The following is a 14,014-nucleotide window of genomic DNA, read 5'->3' as shown; positions in this document are numbered from 1 at the left end:
CAAAGCAGCAGCCATGGACACAGTTGTTTACTGTGATTTGACTAAGGACCAGTACCTGCCTGTGAAGCTGAAGCTTTTGAGTCATACTTGCTTTCATACTTAGTTCAGGTTCATGCTGAGGGATTATGTGGTTAGCTTTTCTTTTTATTTTCTCTCCTTCTTTTTAAACTGTTGGCTGAAAACCCCTCCAAGACTTTACCACTCATAGAGCTGCTTGTTACTTACTGTACTGTGCGGGAGACTACTCTTCAACTCTGATAGCAGTTTTCTCTTATGTGTCCATAAATGGGGTCAGTTCAGTAAGCTTAAGTTGGAGTTTTCAGCTAATCCAGCCAGTTTGGTTGAGTGCTATAAAGTATTCACATTAGTAACTTGGTAAATGTGAAATGCCATTAAAAAGTACTCCCATTAGTGACTGGGTGTGAAAGAAGCAATGCCTTCCATGAGACAGGCTGATATCTTTGTGCCATTGGGTATAATTCTTCAGCTGTCACAATATGGGTAGCCATAATCCTTCTGGTTATGACATTTTAGGGAGTGGAAATGCAGTGGTTTTGAATAATTTATACAAACTGAAGTCAATGCCCTTAATGTTTATCATCATATGACCAGGAGCATGAGTTTGGTATTCATCCGGTAATTAGACTCTCAGGTTTTAGTTGGTTTTTTGTTGGCTTCCTTTTTTTTTTCTTTTTTTTTTTTTTTTTAAAGCTAAGGAGATAAAAAGAAGTATCAAAATGATTTCAAAATTTATTATGGGTTCTGTTTTGTGAAGATCAGGTCTATAGTGATGATATTCTCTACTGGTATTTGTCATAAAAATGAAAAAACTTTTCAGGCGGTTGTTATATTGTTTTTAACTAAGATTGTTAAGATTCAGTAGAACTGAATGAATATGAATACTGAGAGGTTTTGTTGCAGTTTTAAAGCTAAGACTGTGCTTTACAAGTATTATCTTTTCCTGTGGTTGTCTATGTTCTGTTCATATTTGAGTAGGTCTCTTTCCTCCATGCATGGTTTTATTTTGGAAGCAGCTGTGAATGAAACTAATCTAAGCTTTACCTATGGATATTTTTGGAAACTGGCTTTTTGTCGTCTATTTCAAGGCACTGGGAATCTACTACCTAAACTCTTTTTTTTTTTTTTTTTTTTTTGTTATTAAAACTCAAATAGCTTCAGTTAACTGGCAGTGTTTCTTCCTAACTTTGTTTTTCCAAAGATGACCTAAAAATTGACCAAGATCCTTTCCTAAGGATCAAAGAAAGGTTTGGGTTGAAAGGGACCTTAAAGATCATCCAGTTGCAGCCCTCCTGCCATGGGCAGGGACACCTTCTACTAGACAGGCTGCTCAAAGCCCCATCTAACCTGGTCTTAAACACTTCCTGGAAAGGGGCATCTAGAGTTTCTCTGGGCAAGCTGTCTCAGTGCATCACAGTAAAGAAAAAAAGGTTTTGATGGGTTTTTTGAGTGCTACAAAGAATGATCTGCCTGTGTATTTCTGCAAAGGTTAGCATAACCATTCCCTAAATTTCAAGTTTGAATAACTGAGTATTCTTAAGAATTTTTGTGGTTGAAGCTTAACTTGAAGTGTTAAGATTTTTTTGGTGCCTTTTTGCTAAAAAATAATCTTCTAGTGGTCTAAAAAATACAGTGAGAAATTCCTCACAACTCATTCACCCATTTTCCAAACCCAGAGTTTGGAAGATGAGTGATGGTCTCATCCTGCTTAAATATTTTCATGTTGCAGACAGAATAAATAAATGAAAGCTAGATATGATGAGTCTGTGGTAAAAATGGAAATGTAATTTTCATGCTGGTGAGACTAAGAGAAGGAGTGGCCGAAACACAGCCTTTGTTTTAGAACTATTGTAAAATTCTTGTAACTTCTGAGGTTAAAATTTCTTTCTGAAGGGCAGCTTTATTTAATAACTAAAAATATGTATTTTAAATTAATTTAATATGGGAGGTTTAGAATTTAGTGATGAAAGCTTAATTCTGCTTTCATGTTTTGGGCAGGTGTTCTGGCATAGACTCCCATACATATATGGATACAAGTTAAAATTTTAATTTAAGAATGGGTGTGGGAAGTGTCTCTGTCATTTTATTTGTCTGTTCTTGAAATATGCATAAAATACTTAAATAACTATACTTAAATATACTATAAGGATACTTAAAAATAAGATTCTATATATATAGTCTGACTATTTTATAACAAATAGTTACTTTTGAAAGTTCTCAACAGTTAAACCATTTAAAATTCTGTATTATTTTCAGAATTATTCAGCAAATTACTCTTTGGTTCCTGTCACCACTTTTCTCTCCTGTGTTCTTATGTGTAAAGCTTGTGTTGATAATTTTCATTACATCTCTTTTTGCTTCATGGGTGCATAGCATTCTCACTAAGTGCTGTACTCTAGTAGGGTTTGTTGGAAGATGTATGAGAGTTAGAGGACAGATGACTGCCTTTTAGCTTAGTAGTTAGTACCGAACAGAAAAATTGAATTTGACACTGATTTTTTAATTAATCAGGATTCTTAGTTTGAAAAAGAGCTCTTTTGTTAAGATCAGTCATTCTGATTTTTTATTTGTTTGTGGTTTTTTGTGTTGATTGTGTTTGTGGGGTTCTTTGTTGTTGGGGTTTTTTAGTTGTTTTTGATTTTGAACTATTTAAAGCAAATTTGTAATTTGGAAGAGTACTTTAAAGTTTTCAATCTACCCCCCTTCTGGGAAAATAACAAGCCTTAGCTGCCTTTTTTGTTTTTCCTTTGAGATACAGAAAAGTGTTTTTGTGGGATAACAGAGCACATTCTGGAGATTTACTGATTGCTTGGATCTGCTGTCAGCAAATGTCTTGTAAATCTGCGTTTTTTACTGGCATATTTTGTCTTTTCCATAGACACGTGTCTGCACTGGGAAGTGGTTCCCTCAGCTGACTCGCTTCTGTGCTTGACCTTTTAATTGTAGAGCTTGAAAGAGAAGCAGGATGTCTGACGGAGAGCAGAAAAGTGCCTATGGTACTAGACTGCAGAAAACTGCACAGCCTTACATGCTTTTTCTGCTATTAATGTAGCTGTTTGTTCACTGTTCTCCTTTACCAATGTACTTCCTGCCTGCACTCTATTTAATTAGATTTTCCACTATATGCTATGCCTAAGTGCTCATTACTTTGTTTGCTCTCTCTAGTCATAACAGGTAAGATATCCTGCTTTACTCTCTGTTCTTCTGTTTGGTTATATTTGTTCTGTATTGCTGCTACCATTTGTAACTTGTAGTAGTATTGTCACCATAAAAAGTTTTCCCCAAAACATGAAATACTCTTTTTTATTTTGATACAAATTTCTTAGTGTTTTTTGACTATTCAAATAGGAAATAACTCTTTTTTTGTGTATACATACAGGTTCTAAAGCAGCTAAATGGAGTCTGAGCAGCTGTTTCATAGAGGCTACTATCGAAACAGTTACAACAGCATAACTAGCGCAAGCAGCGATGAGGAGCTTTTAGATGGAGCAGGTGTAATTATGGATTTTCAGACCTCTGAAGATGACAATCTCTTGGATGGTGATGCATCCATTGGTAAGTTAATCTCAGCTTAAAAGTTTCTCTGGGCTGTGTTTTTATGTGTTGTGGGGTTTTTTGTTTTGTTTGTTTGATTGGGTTTTTTTTGTTGGTTTTATTTTGTTTTGGTTTTATATGAGCAAATCTGACCCTTTTCTGTTAAGCTGATCTGTCCTTCAGAGAGAGGCTTTCAACCTGAAAGGGGTTGAACATTCTTCTGTATGCTTGCCTAACAATTACATTGTGTGGGATGACTTCTGATACAAGGCAGATGTTAACATGCTGCTGACAAACGAAAACTTGCTGCCAGGTAAAAGGATGGCTATTCTGCAGCTACCTGGTCTTTCTTCTCTGCAGTGGGATTTTGGAAGTCTCAATGTCTCCAATGTTTCTTTGATGTAAAAATTAACAGGCTGTTTTAATCATTACTTCTAGAGATCTCTTCTGATTCATTCAGCTTCACCTCTGTAAAGCAGCGGCAAAAGCCAAAAGTAGGAGTGTTGTTAGAAGCAACAGAAAGCACAATGTGAGCTGAATTTTTGACTAGATAAAAAGTTGTAAAGAGAACTTTCTACAGTGAACACTATAAAAGCCCTGAAGTAATACAAAGAAGAAAGAACTGGGAAGCTTTTGTTTTTTAGTTTAAGAAAACAGTTCAGGTAGTGAAAGTATTAACATTCATTTAGCAATAGTCAAAGAGGTGAACTGAAGGAGGGAAAGAAGGTAATTCCTGTTAAAGATACTAAACTTGGTTAAATGTAGACTCTGGTCACTTCCTCTCACTTTGTTTAAAATCAACCTCTGCTTTCTGTATTTTTTGCTTTTTTACTGCCTTTTCCTTTTCTCCTGTTAGCATTTAGTTGTTTTCCTTCCCTGCAGTGCCTTTTCCTCCATATGTTTTGCCTTTGCTGCACTTAGCAGTTGGATTTTGGCACTGTACTAGATGGTTGTGCCATATCATTATAAGCATCCTTCTCACCTGTATTCCTTCTTTCTAATTAGATACCTTGAATGCGCAGTGGTTTAACTTCTATACCAATACAGGTATCACAAGCCAGTACACCTTCAATCCACATATTCCTTCTGGCACATTACTTGGAGAGCACCAGCATGCTAAAGTCCAGTGCTTAAGAGCTGGGAAATTATTAGGTGAACAGCTAGCTTCTGTATATAATTCTTTATTCTAAGTATCTGGCACTTCTAATAAATTAAGTGCCTTGCTTGTCTATCATAATATTTACAACCAGTACTGAAAGCTATTCTGAAGCTATTCCAGTTATTGCTCATAAAAATAATTTCCATCACTTCAAGCATGAAGGAGAAATGAGTTTACAGTAAAATAAATAGTTTCAGAGCCACTGTTCTGCCCTTTACTTGTTGTGAAATCAGATCCATAAATTGAGTCCAAACAGATGAGGTGGTTGTTTTGTTTGCGTTGTCAAAATCAGTGCTAATTGCTGCATGTGCCAGCAGCTCCCATCTTGTTCTAACACTGAAGTAACAGAATGTGGGTTGGTACATGAATATGAATGTATTTTCTTTCCTGGAACTTTAATTTTTTGCTGATGAGTTCCCTGCTTGCCCCAGTTCTGGACTCCCTGTAAGAGGCAGCAATAAACCCTATTATTTTGTTTAAGTGAATGGTGATTTATGTCTCTCCATACAAGGAAAATGTTTTATTGTACAGCAAATCATAATAAATATCTTACTGGTAAATCAGAATCTGATGTTAGTTTACTTTTTTGGGTGGTAAGAACATACTTAGAAAAATGTTACACATAAACTTCCATTCAGGAGGTGAACATCTGTGTTTCTCATTCCTTAGGTGTCCAAATGAGACAGGTGTTTTTTCTTCTGTGTTTTTAATACAGCAAATCTCATTGACTAGACAAAACAAGGGCTTTATTGCACATGCTCATTTTGGAATTCTTACTTAGCATCAAACATTTGATTTTTTTTGTATTATTATTATTACTATTATTTAAATACTCTTATCCTTTAGCTGTATTTTTGTTCCATTAAGTCCAAGTACAGATGGATTCGATATGGACAATATGGAACATTTCTCACCTCCTGAGGAAGGGCAGGACCATCCCAGCCCTCCAGAGCATGATGTGAATGCAGAGGCCTCAGGTCTAGCTCTGTGCTTTAGCAGGTGAACCCTGCCAAAATCAGCGCCCCCTATTTAAAAATATGCTGTGGTTTAAGTCTGTGGGGCTGGAAGAATTTATAAGCCTGGTATTTTAGCAACATTAGCAAAATGGCAACAGTGTATCTGTAGTTCAAATGAATTGGGGAAATAATGTGGATAAATGGAAAGCTGCATAGCTGCAGAATGTAAGCTTGTAGTACAGGTGAGCACGGACGTGAATTTATACAATCTGCATTAGGTGCCATGGACAATAGAGTGCGCATCAACATTTTACAGTTTATGTAATAAAATATAAAATTGCAGATTTTTTTAAAAATCAAGAGTATGAATTGAGGAGAAAACAAAGGATTAAGAAATAGTCTTTCTTTATCTTCTTTTTTCAGCTAATGAAAATGGAAACCTAAGTTGCACATATGTGATGTAGAGGGTACATCATACCTATGTACATACATACATCATACATATGTATGATATACATATGTACATCATACATATGATGTATGATGATGTCTAACAATGTGGAATTTCTAAAGTAATTGTAGTCTTTCCCCTTGTTCAGAGGGTAGTAAGTTAACAGAAGTGTGCTTATTTCACTAGGCTTGCTCAGTCCCTTGGCTCTCAGGACAGCAATTCTGTAAAGCTGCACTGTACTGCTATTCACATTACCACTCATATTAAGTACTTAACTGAGCTTTAGAAAACCATTGAAGCTCTTACACAGTGGTGAATATGCCTTCTGTTGAAAGCATGTGGAAATTGGATGATGTTGGGAAAGAATGCTAACCTCATATACTTCTTATGTGGGAAATTCCTTGATACTATATTGGACTAAGCAAATGAACATTAACTGAAATGAGTAATCAATCAGAAAGTCCTATCACCTGGACTCTTAGGTTTCTTTAATATTTAGTTGATAGTGATTTGTCTTTTTAGAATTATCTTATTTGGAAGGTTGTGGATAGTCCTCTGTTGGGTAATCACCATTATCTTAAAACTGATGCTGTGCAGCAATCTTGCTTTTCTTAACACCATCTGAAAGCATGTATGTGACCTGTCCCTCAGTGTCTCATATGAGGACAATACAGAAATTGTGATGATGTAGCATTGTAAACCCAATACATACATATGTATAGTAATTATATACGTACTATGCATCTTATGCTTCCTGGTAGCTGTTTTCTTTGCATGAATGACAGATTTTCAGTGGCAATGTTATGGAGAACAAGTAGGTATTATGAAATTGTGAATTCTTTGAGTGTATTGTATTTTAACATGCTAAATAATCACATGGCCATGCATGTGGAGGCTTGGATGGCCTGTACCAAAGCCTTGCCTTGAAGGGATGCTTCTTGTCATCCTGTCATGCCAGAGGTCTCCATAATTTTTCTCAGAATTGAGGGCTGTTTGATAAGAGAGGACTGCATCAGTTTTGACTGTTTTTTACTGAGGTGTAGGGCAAGCTAAGTAGGAGGTGGGTTTTTGTACTGTTAGACTGCAGTTTTTTCAAGGCACTTTCTGAAATTAGATGATTAAACCTTATTTACAGTAAAAATGGTTTGGTCAAACAAATGACCTCATTGGTGTTTACATCTTGATGTACTTTGATCTGTCTATGGGAATCTGAGTCCTGAATGAGCTTGTATTCTTGGTAGCTATCAAGATCATGCTTCAGCTGAGGAGCTTAGTTGCTTATATTGTGAGTTCAGTGTGGAGACAGTTTACAATTTGACATATGGTGTTAGCATAAAATTGGCAATACTTAACCTTAGTATGACAACCTGTAAACTGGTAATTCAAAAGCTGCTGCTGCAGCCTCTACTCTCCTCCTTGCTACTCTCTCATTGCCACTGAAAAGAAAAGAGTATGCCAGCAGGTCATAGTGTAAAGCTCTGTATCTCTCCTAAAACCTCCTTAACCATGATTTGGAGTCCCTTGCCTAAAGAGAGAGACCTAAACAATCCATTTTTGGTGCCTTAAATACCAACACCAAAAATCTTATAGTAGTGAACTAATATTATGACATGATTTGAGGAATGCAAGTTTCAGCAAGAGCAGGCAGTTCAGTATAATCAGGACATTTGTATCACAGCAGGGGATAATTTTTTGAGCAAGAGCTAGTTATCTTTTCCAGCAACGTGTGAATGTTGTTTCACATGTGTGCTTGTTTCTATTTAGCTATTGCTCTTTATAAATAGAAGGAAGAATACAAAGAGAAGAATAAAATAGCTTACTGTTCCTGTTGTATTCTTTATATGTGGAAATTGCCTTAATGGATTCTTTCTGTTGTTCACAGCTGATACGAAGAAGAGCCTTTGAAGTAATTTTGCACCTTTGGCATTGTTTTTATTATCCATTCATTACATCCATGTGTTATAAAACTGACTTGACTGAACAGTCATTATGACAGTTTGAAATGTCACTTTGCTGAGTTACTTACAGCGTATTTTCCAAGTTAGCAATATTTGCATTAAAGAGCTCATTGCCATTGAGCTGTAAGAAGTATATTCACCCCCAAATGATGCCATACAGATCAAAGCATGAGATAACATGACTTGCTGTGATCACAAGGACAAGCATGAGGCACAGCTAATTGATAGAACGCAATGAAATTAAATTGTCAGTAACTAGTTATAATTTACTTTTTTTCTGTTGGATTGTAGTTAGGCTGCAGACATTTTGCCTGTGTTTCATACTACTAATGCAGCTAAACACAGGATATCTGATAGTATCAAACCATGATTTCTACTTTTTTATTACTAATGCATGAAGTTGATTTTGCCCACCTCTCTGGAACAGAAATTGTTATACATTATGTTTAAATGGGTAACTGGGCTAATTAACAAGGTCCTTCTTCAAGATTTAAAAATTATTGTTAACACCCCTTCTCTTCCCCCCTCCCCCCCACCACTTCCCCAGCTGACCGGAAGATTCTTAGTTTAAGGAAAAAAATGTTTTGTCTTAGCTATGGGATGTCATTATAGAATGAGTGAATTTCAGTGAGTATCTGTTTATTATGCTAGTGATTTCCTGAACTCTAATGTTTGTTTGGTTGGGTTTTTCTTTGTAGTTATTGTCCAAAATGTAAATTCACCTGATGTTGTTGTAGTTGAACAGTCTGTTATGGTGTTATAGCTAGATAGTTAGTTTAGGCATTAGGCTGTCTGAGGGATGGAAATTACAGCAGTGTGTGTGTAGAGTTTTAGTAACCAACTAGTTTCTTGTTCTCTTATATGTTTGAAAACAAATAATTATCATTTCAATATCTCATAAATACCATGGTCAGCTCTTCGAGGACTTGTTTGTCAATCCCACTAACAGTCCTTGAATGGTCCCACTGGTCCTTCCTGCCAAAGATTTAGTCAGCACATGAGCGTGATGCTTTGGAAGAAGATGAATTATAGTACTAATAATCCATTCTTTCCTTCTTTCTGATATTATATAATTTTGCTGGCTTCCTTCTGTAGCTCTCCTGAAGTGCTTTAGCACATTGGCTTTGTCAGCAGATGCTGCTGAGGAAGTTGTTCCCAACTTGACAGCTTGGTGTAGTGTTAGTATGTGTATGTCCCTCTCCCAGACAAACGGTGTGAATAGTGTCAAGCAAAGGAATGAAAACAGAGGAAGTGTGATGGCATATATGTAGAAAGATGAGTCTGGAATGTAAAAGAAAATAATTCAGTATAATATGTCTATAAAATCTTTAGGAACTAAATAGACATTTTTTTATACAGATTTAATAATATTTCATTTATTCATTTTAGTTTTGATTTGTTCTCTCAAGTCAGCCAAAGAAGGCAGAGAGGATTCTACCCAAATTGATGTTGGGCTGTATTCTTGTTTTCTGCCTTTGAGAATATTCTTGCTTACTAGCTTTTTAAAGTGGAATCTTTTCATGTGCTTGGATTAAACAGAAATATTATTCTGAAAGAGGATATCATGATGTCCCTGAAACATGAGAACAGCTGTACTGAGTCAAACCACAGAACTACCTAGCTTAGCATCCTGTCTCTGGCAGGGGTTAAATGTCAGTGCTTAAGGAAGAGTAATAACAGGGTAAGAGATAGGCACCACAGTACTTGTAGAGCACTTTTTGTCTCGCTGATGGCCCCTCTTGTCTAAGTGGTGGGTTTTAATTTTAGTCTTTATCAGTGTATTTGTCTTGAACTGAGCTTTTCTCACAAATGCAATTCTTTAGCACCCAAACCATCCCTTGCAGGCTCTCATAGCTTAGCTATGTTTTATGTGAAGCACCACCTTCTTTTCTTTATTTTGAACCTAAATCCAGGTATAAATACTGCTGAGAACAGATATAAATGCCAGAGTCTTACTTAGGTGAACACTGGCCCATGTGTTAGCATGGGCTGACACATGGATCTCCCTGTTACTTACCCCTGTGTGGCATAAGTGCTTAAGCTCTCTTGTGTTTTTTTAGTTTTCATCTACAGTTGTAACTGCAGAAAATATTTGTGCTGATACAAAAAGTTTTAGGGGGTGTTATTAGCTTATTGAAGTGAAACTGCTGTTGATAGGAAAAGGTTTGATATGAAACTAGGACATGGTGACGTGAAACTAGGATTGTTGTGCCAAATACGCATACCCTGATAAGCCTATCATGCAGTGGCCATACGCATGTAGAAACTAACAAGGATTAACACATGAATTGCGTGGTGCTGTCACTGCTATTAGAATAGATGGTGAAAATTATATTTCCATTGCTACTTATTTTTTCGTCTCCTCAGTCATGTCTTTTTCAGGTTGAGGTCTTCTTATTTGGTTGATCCGACCTTGTAGCTATCCCATCCTTTGGATCTTCTTCACTGCCCCTTTCTGAACCCTTTCTAATATCTCTAATTTAAGGGAGGGACCCTTTCTAATATCTCTAATTTAAGGGAGGGGTCAGAACTTCACACAGTATTTGGAGCATGGTCATGTCCTAGAAATGGAGCAAATTTATTCTGACCACTACTAAGTACTGAGCCCATAGTTTAATGGAATTCAAATATGCCTGCCATAATGTAGTATTATATATTTACAACATACAGAATTGCTGTTGAGACTATGTTCACAAAGCTTATTATTTATGAAGAAGATGTAATATTCTCAGAGATAGAAGGTAAGCTTACCATATATATATATATATGGCTGTTGTGGTTTAGGAGTGGTACTCCCCAGTTTAGTTCTCCACTGAAACCTTCCAAACCATACTGCTTGCTCCACCTTCCCTCCCATTCCTGCCCCCCCTGTGGGTGGATGAAGAGGAGAATTGAAGGAACAAAAGGCAAAAATCACAGCTTAGGATAAGAACAATTTAATGGAAACAGCAATGGGATAAGAAAACGAACAGTGACAGCAACAATAGTAATAACAAATGTGTACAAAAAAAGAGAATGATCCACATGCAAAAATTCTCACCTCAGAGCCTGACCTGACTGCACCCTAGTGCAGCCATGTTTTCCCAACTGGAAAGGAATATTTTTCTTGGGAATTAGAGTGAGTCCCATTTCCCTGCCCCAGCCATGGTGTGAGGTACTATGGAATAACACAGTGTTGTGGTCCTGGCCCTCCCGCTGAGTGGGGCCAGAGCCAGGACAGTGCTGTGCCTAGGGAGGAATTTTATCCCCTCAATATGCTTTGAACACCACATTGGAAAGATTGGCCAACAGTAAACAGCCCTAAAACAGAATAAGGGCAATGGAGCAGATAAGACCTAGATCCTTGTATGTATCTAGGTATGAGGAAAAATAGAACAATCTCTGCGGCAGAATTTTGGCTAGTCTGAGAAAGGGGAGAAGTGAGCTTCAGGGAAGGATGCCAAATCTTCCTGTTGATGCATTCTAACTACAGCTTTAGCAAACTGGAGTATAAGAACACATATGCAAAAGTGAAAATGCAGCAGTAATTTTTTTCTTAGTAAAAGCCTATCCTGTAAACAAAAAGTACAGAAAAAAAATTTAGTAGTAGTTAAGAGACTCTTAGAGAATCAGAGCAATTTGTTTGTAGAAAATATCTTGCTTTTCTTCCAAGTCCTCCTCACATGATTAGTACAGAGAAGTATATATTTCTAATGTCAGTGTGAAACAGATAAATTAAAAAAAAACAAACCACCAAAAAACAAACCAAAAACCAATCAACCAGCCAAAAAAAAAAGCCCCAAAACCAAGAAAAAACCCCAACAAAACAAACAAAAAAACCCCAAACAAAACAAACCCCCAAAGACTAAAAAGACTAACACATACCTCTCACACCTGGTAGCTATATGCAGTTTGTTGACATAAAGTCTTTTCTTCCAGCCTCACTGGGTTACGTATTAAGTAATGTTACAGGCAGGCCCAGAAAGAAGTGGAAAGAAAATGGAGAGACTAGCCTTGCTTTTGATGTTTTGGGCCCAGATGTCAAACCAGTCTTTAGGGACCAAACTTTTTTTTCTTTTCCCCCAGTTTATTTTTGGTCTTAGGTGTTAGTGCTGCATCATTATTTTATTATTTCCCCCTTTTTAAGTCTATTTTTTCTTCTGCCCTGAAGTTTTGTGTGGCAGTGGGAAACCTTTACTGCTGTTTCCCTGGTTGGCAGTGAAGGTTCAACTTCCCTGAGGGGAAATCAGTCTCAGAATTGATTACACAACATGCTTTTGGCTATATGACCTGTTCTGCTGCATTCTGTTTGCTGGTTGGGTTTGACTTCAGTTACCACCTTCTGTGTCTGGACAGTGAATAAAAGCACCATTGGAAGTTATACAAAACTCCAGGAGTATAATACAAAATCTTGTGGTCAGCCAGTAAAAAGTGAGTTTATTAGGTGAGAACCTGAACTAAAGTGTTCTCTGGTGGGTGAAATGATTGTGAGCAAAATTAAGTAACAAATTTGTGGGAAAGTGATTATGAACAAAGAAACTGTGATTAAGAAGCTATTTTTTTCTGTATGATAAAATGAAAATAGAGAAAAATCTTACTGTTATTACTGCTGTGCACATTCTTCTAGGTTTTTTTTTTTTACTTCTGTGTTACTTAAACCCCATCTTCCTTGAACTACTCAACAGCATATGCTATAAATTTGTTTTCTTCTGCTTTTACATTATATTTGCTCTAAAATTTTTCAATTTGTTTTCTGTCTGTCTTATTGAGGTTTTTGATGAGGTGGTAATGGTAACAGAGTCTTCTGTATATAGCCTGATACATTGATCAAGGACAGAATTCTGTATACTGCCAATGAAGGAATGAAGTTCAAGACTCTAATTTACAATGCTTCAAAATAATTTATCCTTATTTTTTACTATGTATCAATCTGAAGCTGTGTATACCTGTACTTTTTTTTCTCTCTCTTCCTTTCCTCCCCATTTTCTGTGGTTGCATCTTTTTATATCATCCTGGACCATGTCTGGGAATTAGAACTGAGAGAACGGTGCTTGTCCTTTTATCATCTTTCATATTCTCGCAGAAGGCTCTGTGTGACCCATATGAGAAAGTTGTATGGTTTTATGCAGAATGAACAAAGTCAGGCTGAAGGACCTGCAAGATAGTAAACTGAGACATTAAGAGAAATCAACCTGGTAGAGGGGTTAGACCTGGGCTTAATTTTGGCTGTGTGGTTTGAGAAGAGGGTTAATGAAACAAGAAACTGGGAGAAAAGGTAGGAGAGTAAAGCTGGAAGGAAAAATAATGGTGAGGCACAGAGGGTTTTGAGACATTTTATGTATGCTTTGGGCACTCTCTTGTAAATGGATGATTTCATGACCCCCCCTTCAAGAGAAGGTATGTATGAGTTAAATTCTTTTTGGAATGGTCGGAGATGGTAGCTACTTTGGAGAGTGCTTTATATGTAGCATTTTTCAGAAGAACATTATCTTCTAGCTCTGCTGGAAGAGAAGCTTTAGTTTTGAATAATAATAGGAAAGAAAATGACAGTTAAGAGTCACCAAAATCTTTTGCATCAGTCAGACTAACATTTGTAATTATCAGTCACGTTTTTGGCATCTGTTTTTATGCTGATGAAACCATTCAGCATCCCAAAACTTACATTTGTAATTCCATAAAAGACATTATTTTAATTTTCATTATCTGGTACGACAAAGTTACACAGTCTGTCACCAAAACAAAGCAAGTAATTGGGAGAAGTGAGAGCATGTTTATTTTATATGTAGCAAGGTGCTTGGCTGTCTTCTTTAAACCTAGCTTACCTTTTAATATGAAATGGTGGGAAGTGCTTCAGAATTAAGGTCCTCCCTCCAGCAGGCTTGGGTTTCATTGGCCTTGTTTTGTCCCTTCAAAACATATTTCCCTGGGTGTAACTGATTTGTATAACCTCTGACTTGTT

The 14,014-nt window shown here is 36.7% G+C and overlaps 1 protein-coding gene across 5 annotated transcripts in view; it reads left to right on the top strand.

The window, feature by feature from the left end:
- Window positions 1-2,992: 2,992 nt before the first annotated feature.
- Window positions 2,993-14,014, top strand: part of CLCN3 (chloride voltage-gated channel 3) — a 50,318-nt gene continuing 39,296 nt past the window's right edge. Inside the window, exons 1-2 of one of the 5 annotated variants that reach the window (XR_004082917.1) lie at window positions 2,993-3,014; window positions 3,398-3,573. Coding sequence is in view for 3 of the 5 variants with exons in the window: in XM_031065977.1 (XP_030921837.1) it covers window positions 3,414-3,573 (160 nt within the window). In the remaining 2 variants the exon portion in view is untranslated. Of the gene's footprint in view, window positions 3,015-3,397; window positions 3,574-14,014 lie in introns of those variants that run through there. The other 4 variants (XR_004082916.1, XM_031065977.1, XM_005415553.3 and 1 more) reach the window with 4 other exon arrangements.

This window comes from Geospiza fortis, unplaced genomic scaffold (genome assembly GCF_000277835.1).
Source record: "Geospiza fortis unplaced genomic scaffold, GeoFor_1.0 scaffold40, whole genome shotgun sequence".
NCBI classification, from domain to species: domain Eukaryota; kingdom Metazoa; phylum Chordata; class Aves; order Passeriformes; family Thraupidae; genus Geospiza; species Geospiza fortis.
The sequence above is the reverse complement of the archived record's forward strand: the minus strand, read 5'-3'. Positions and strand labels throughout refer to the sequence as shown.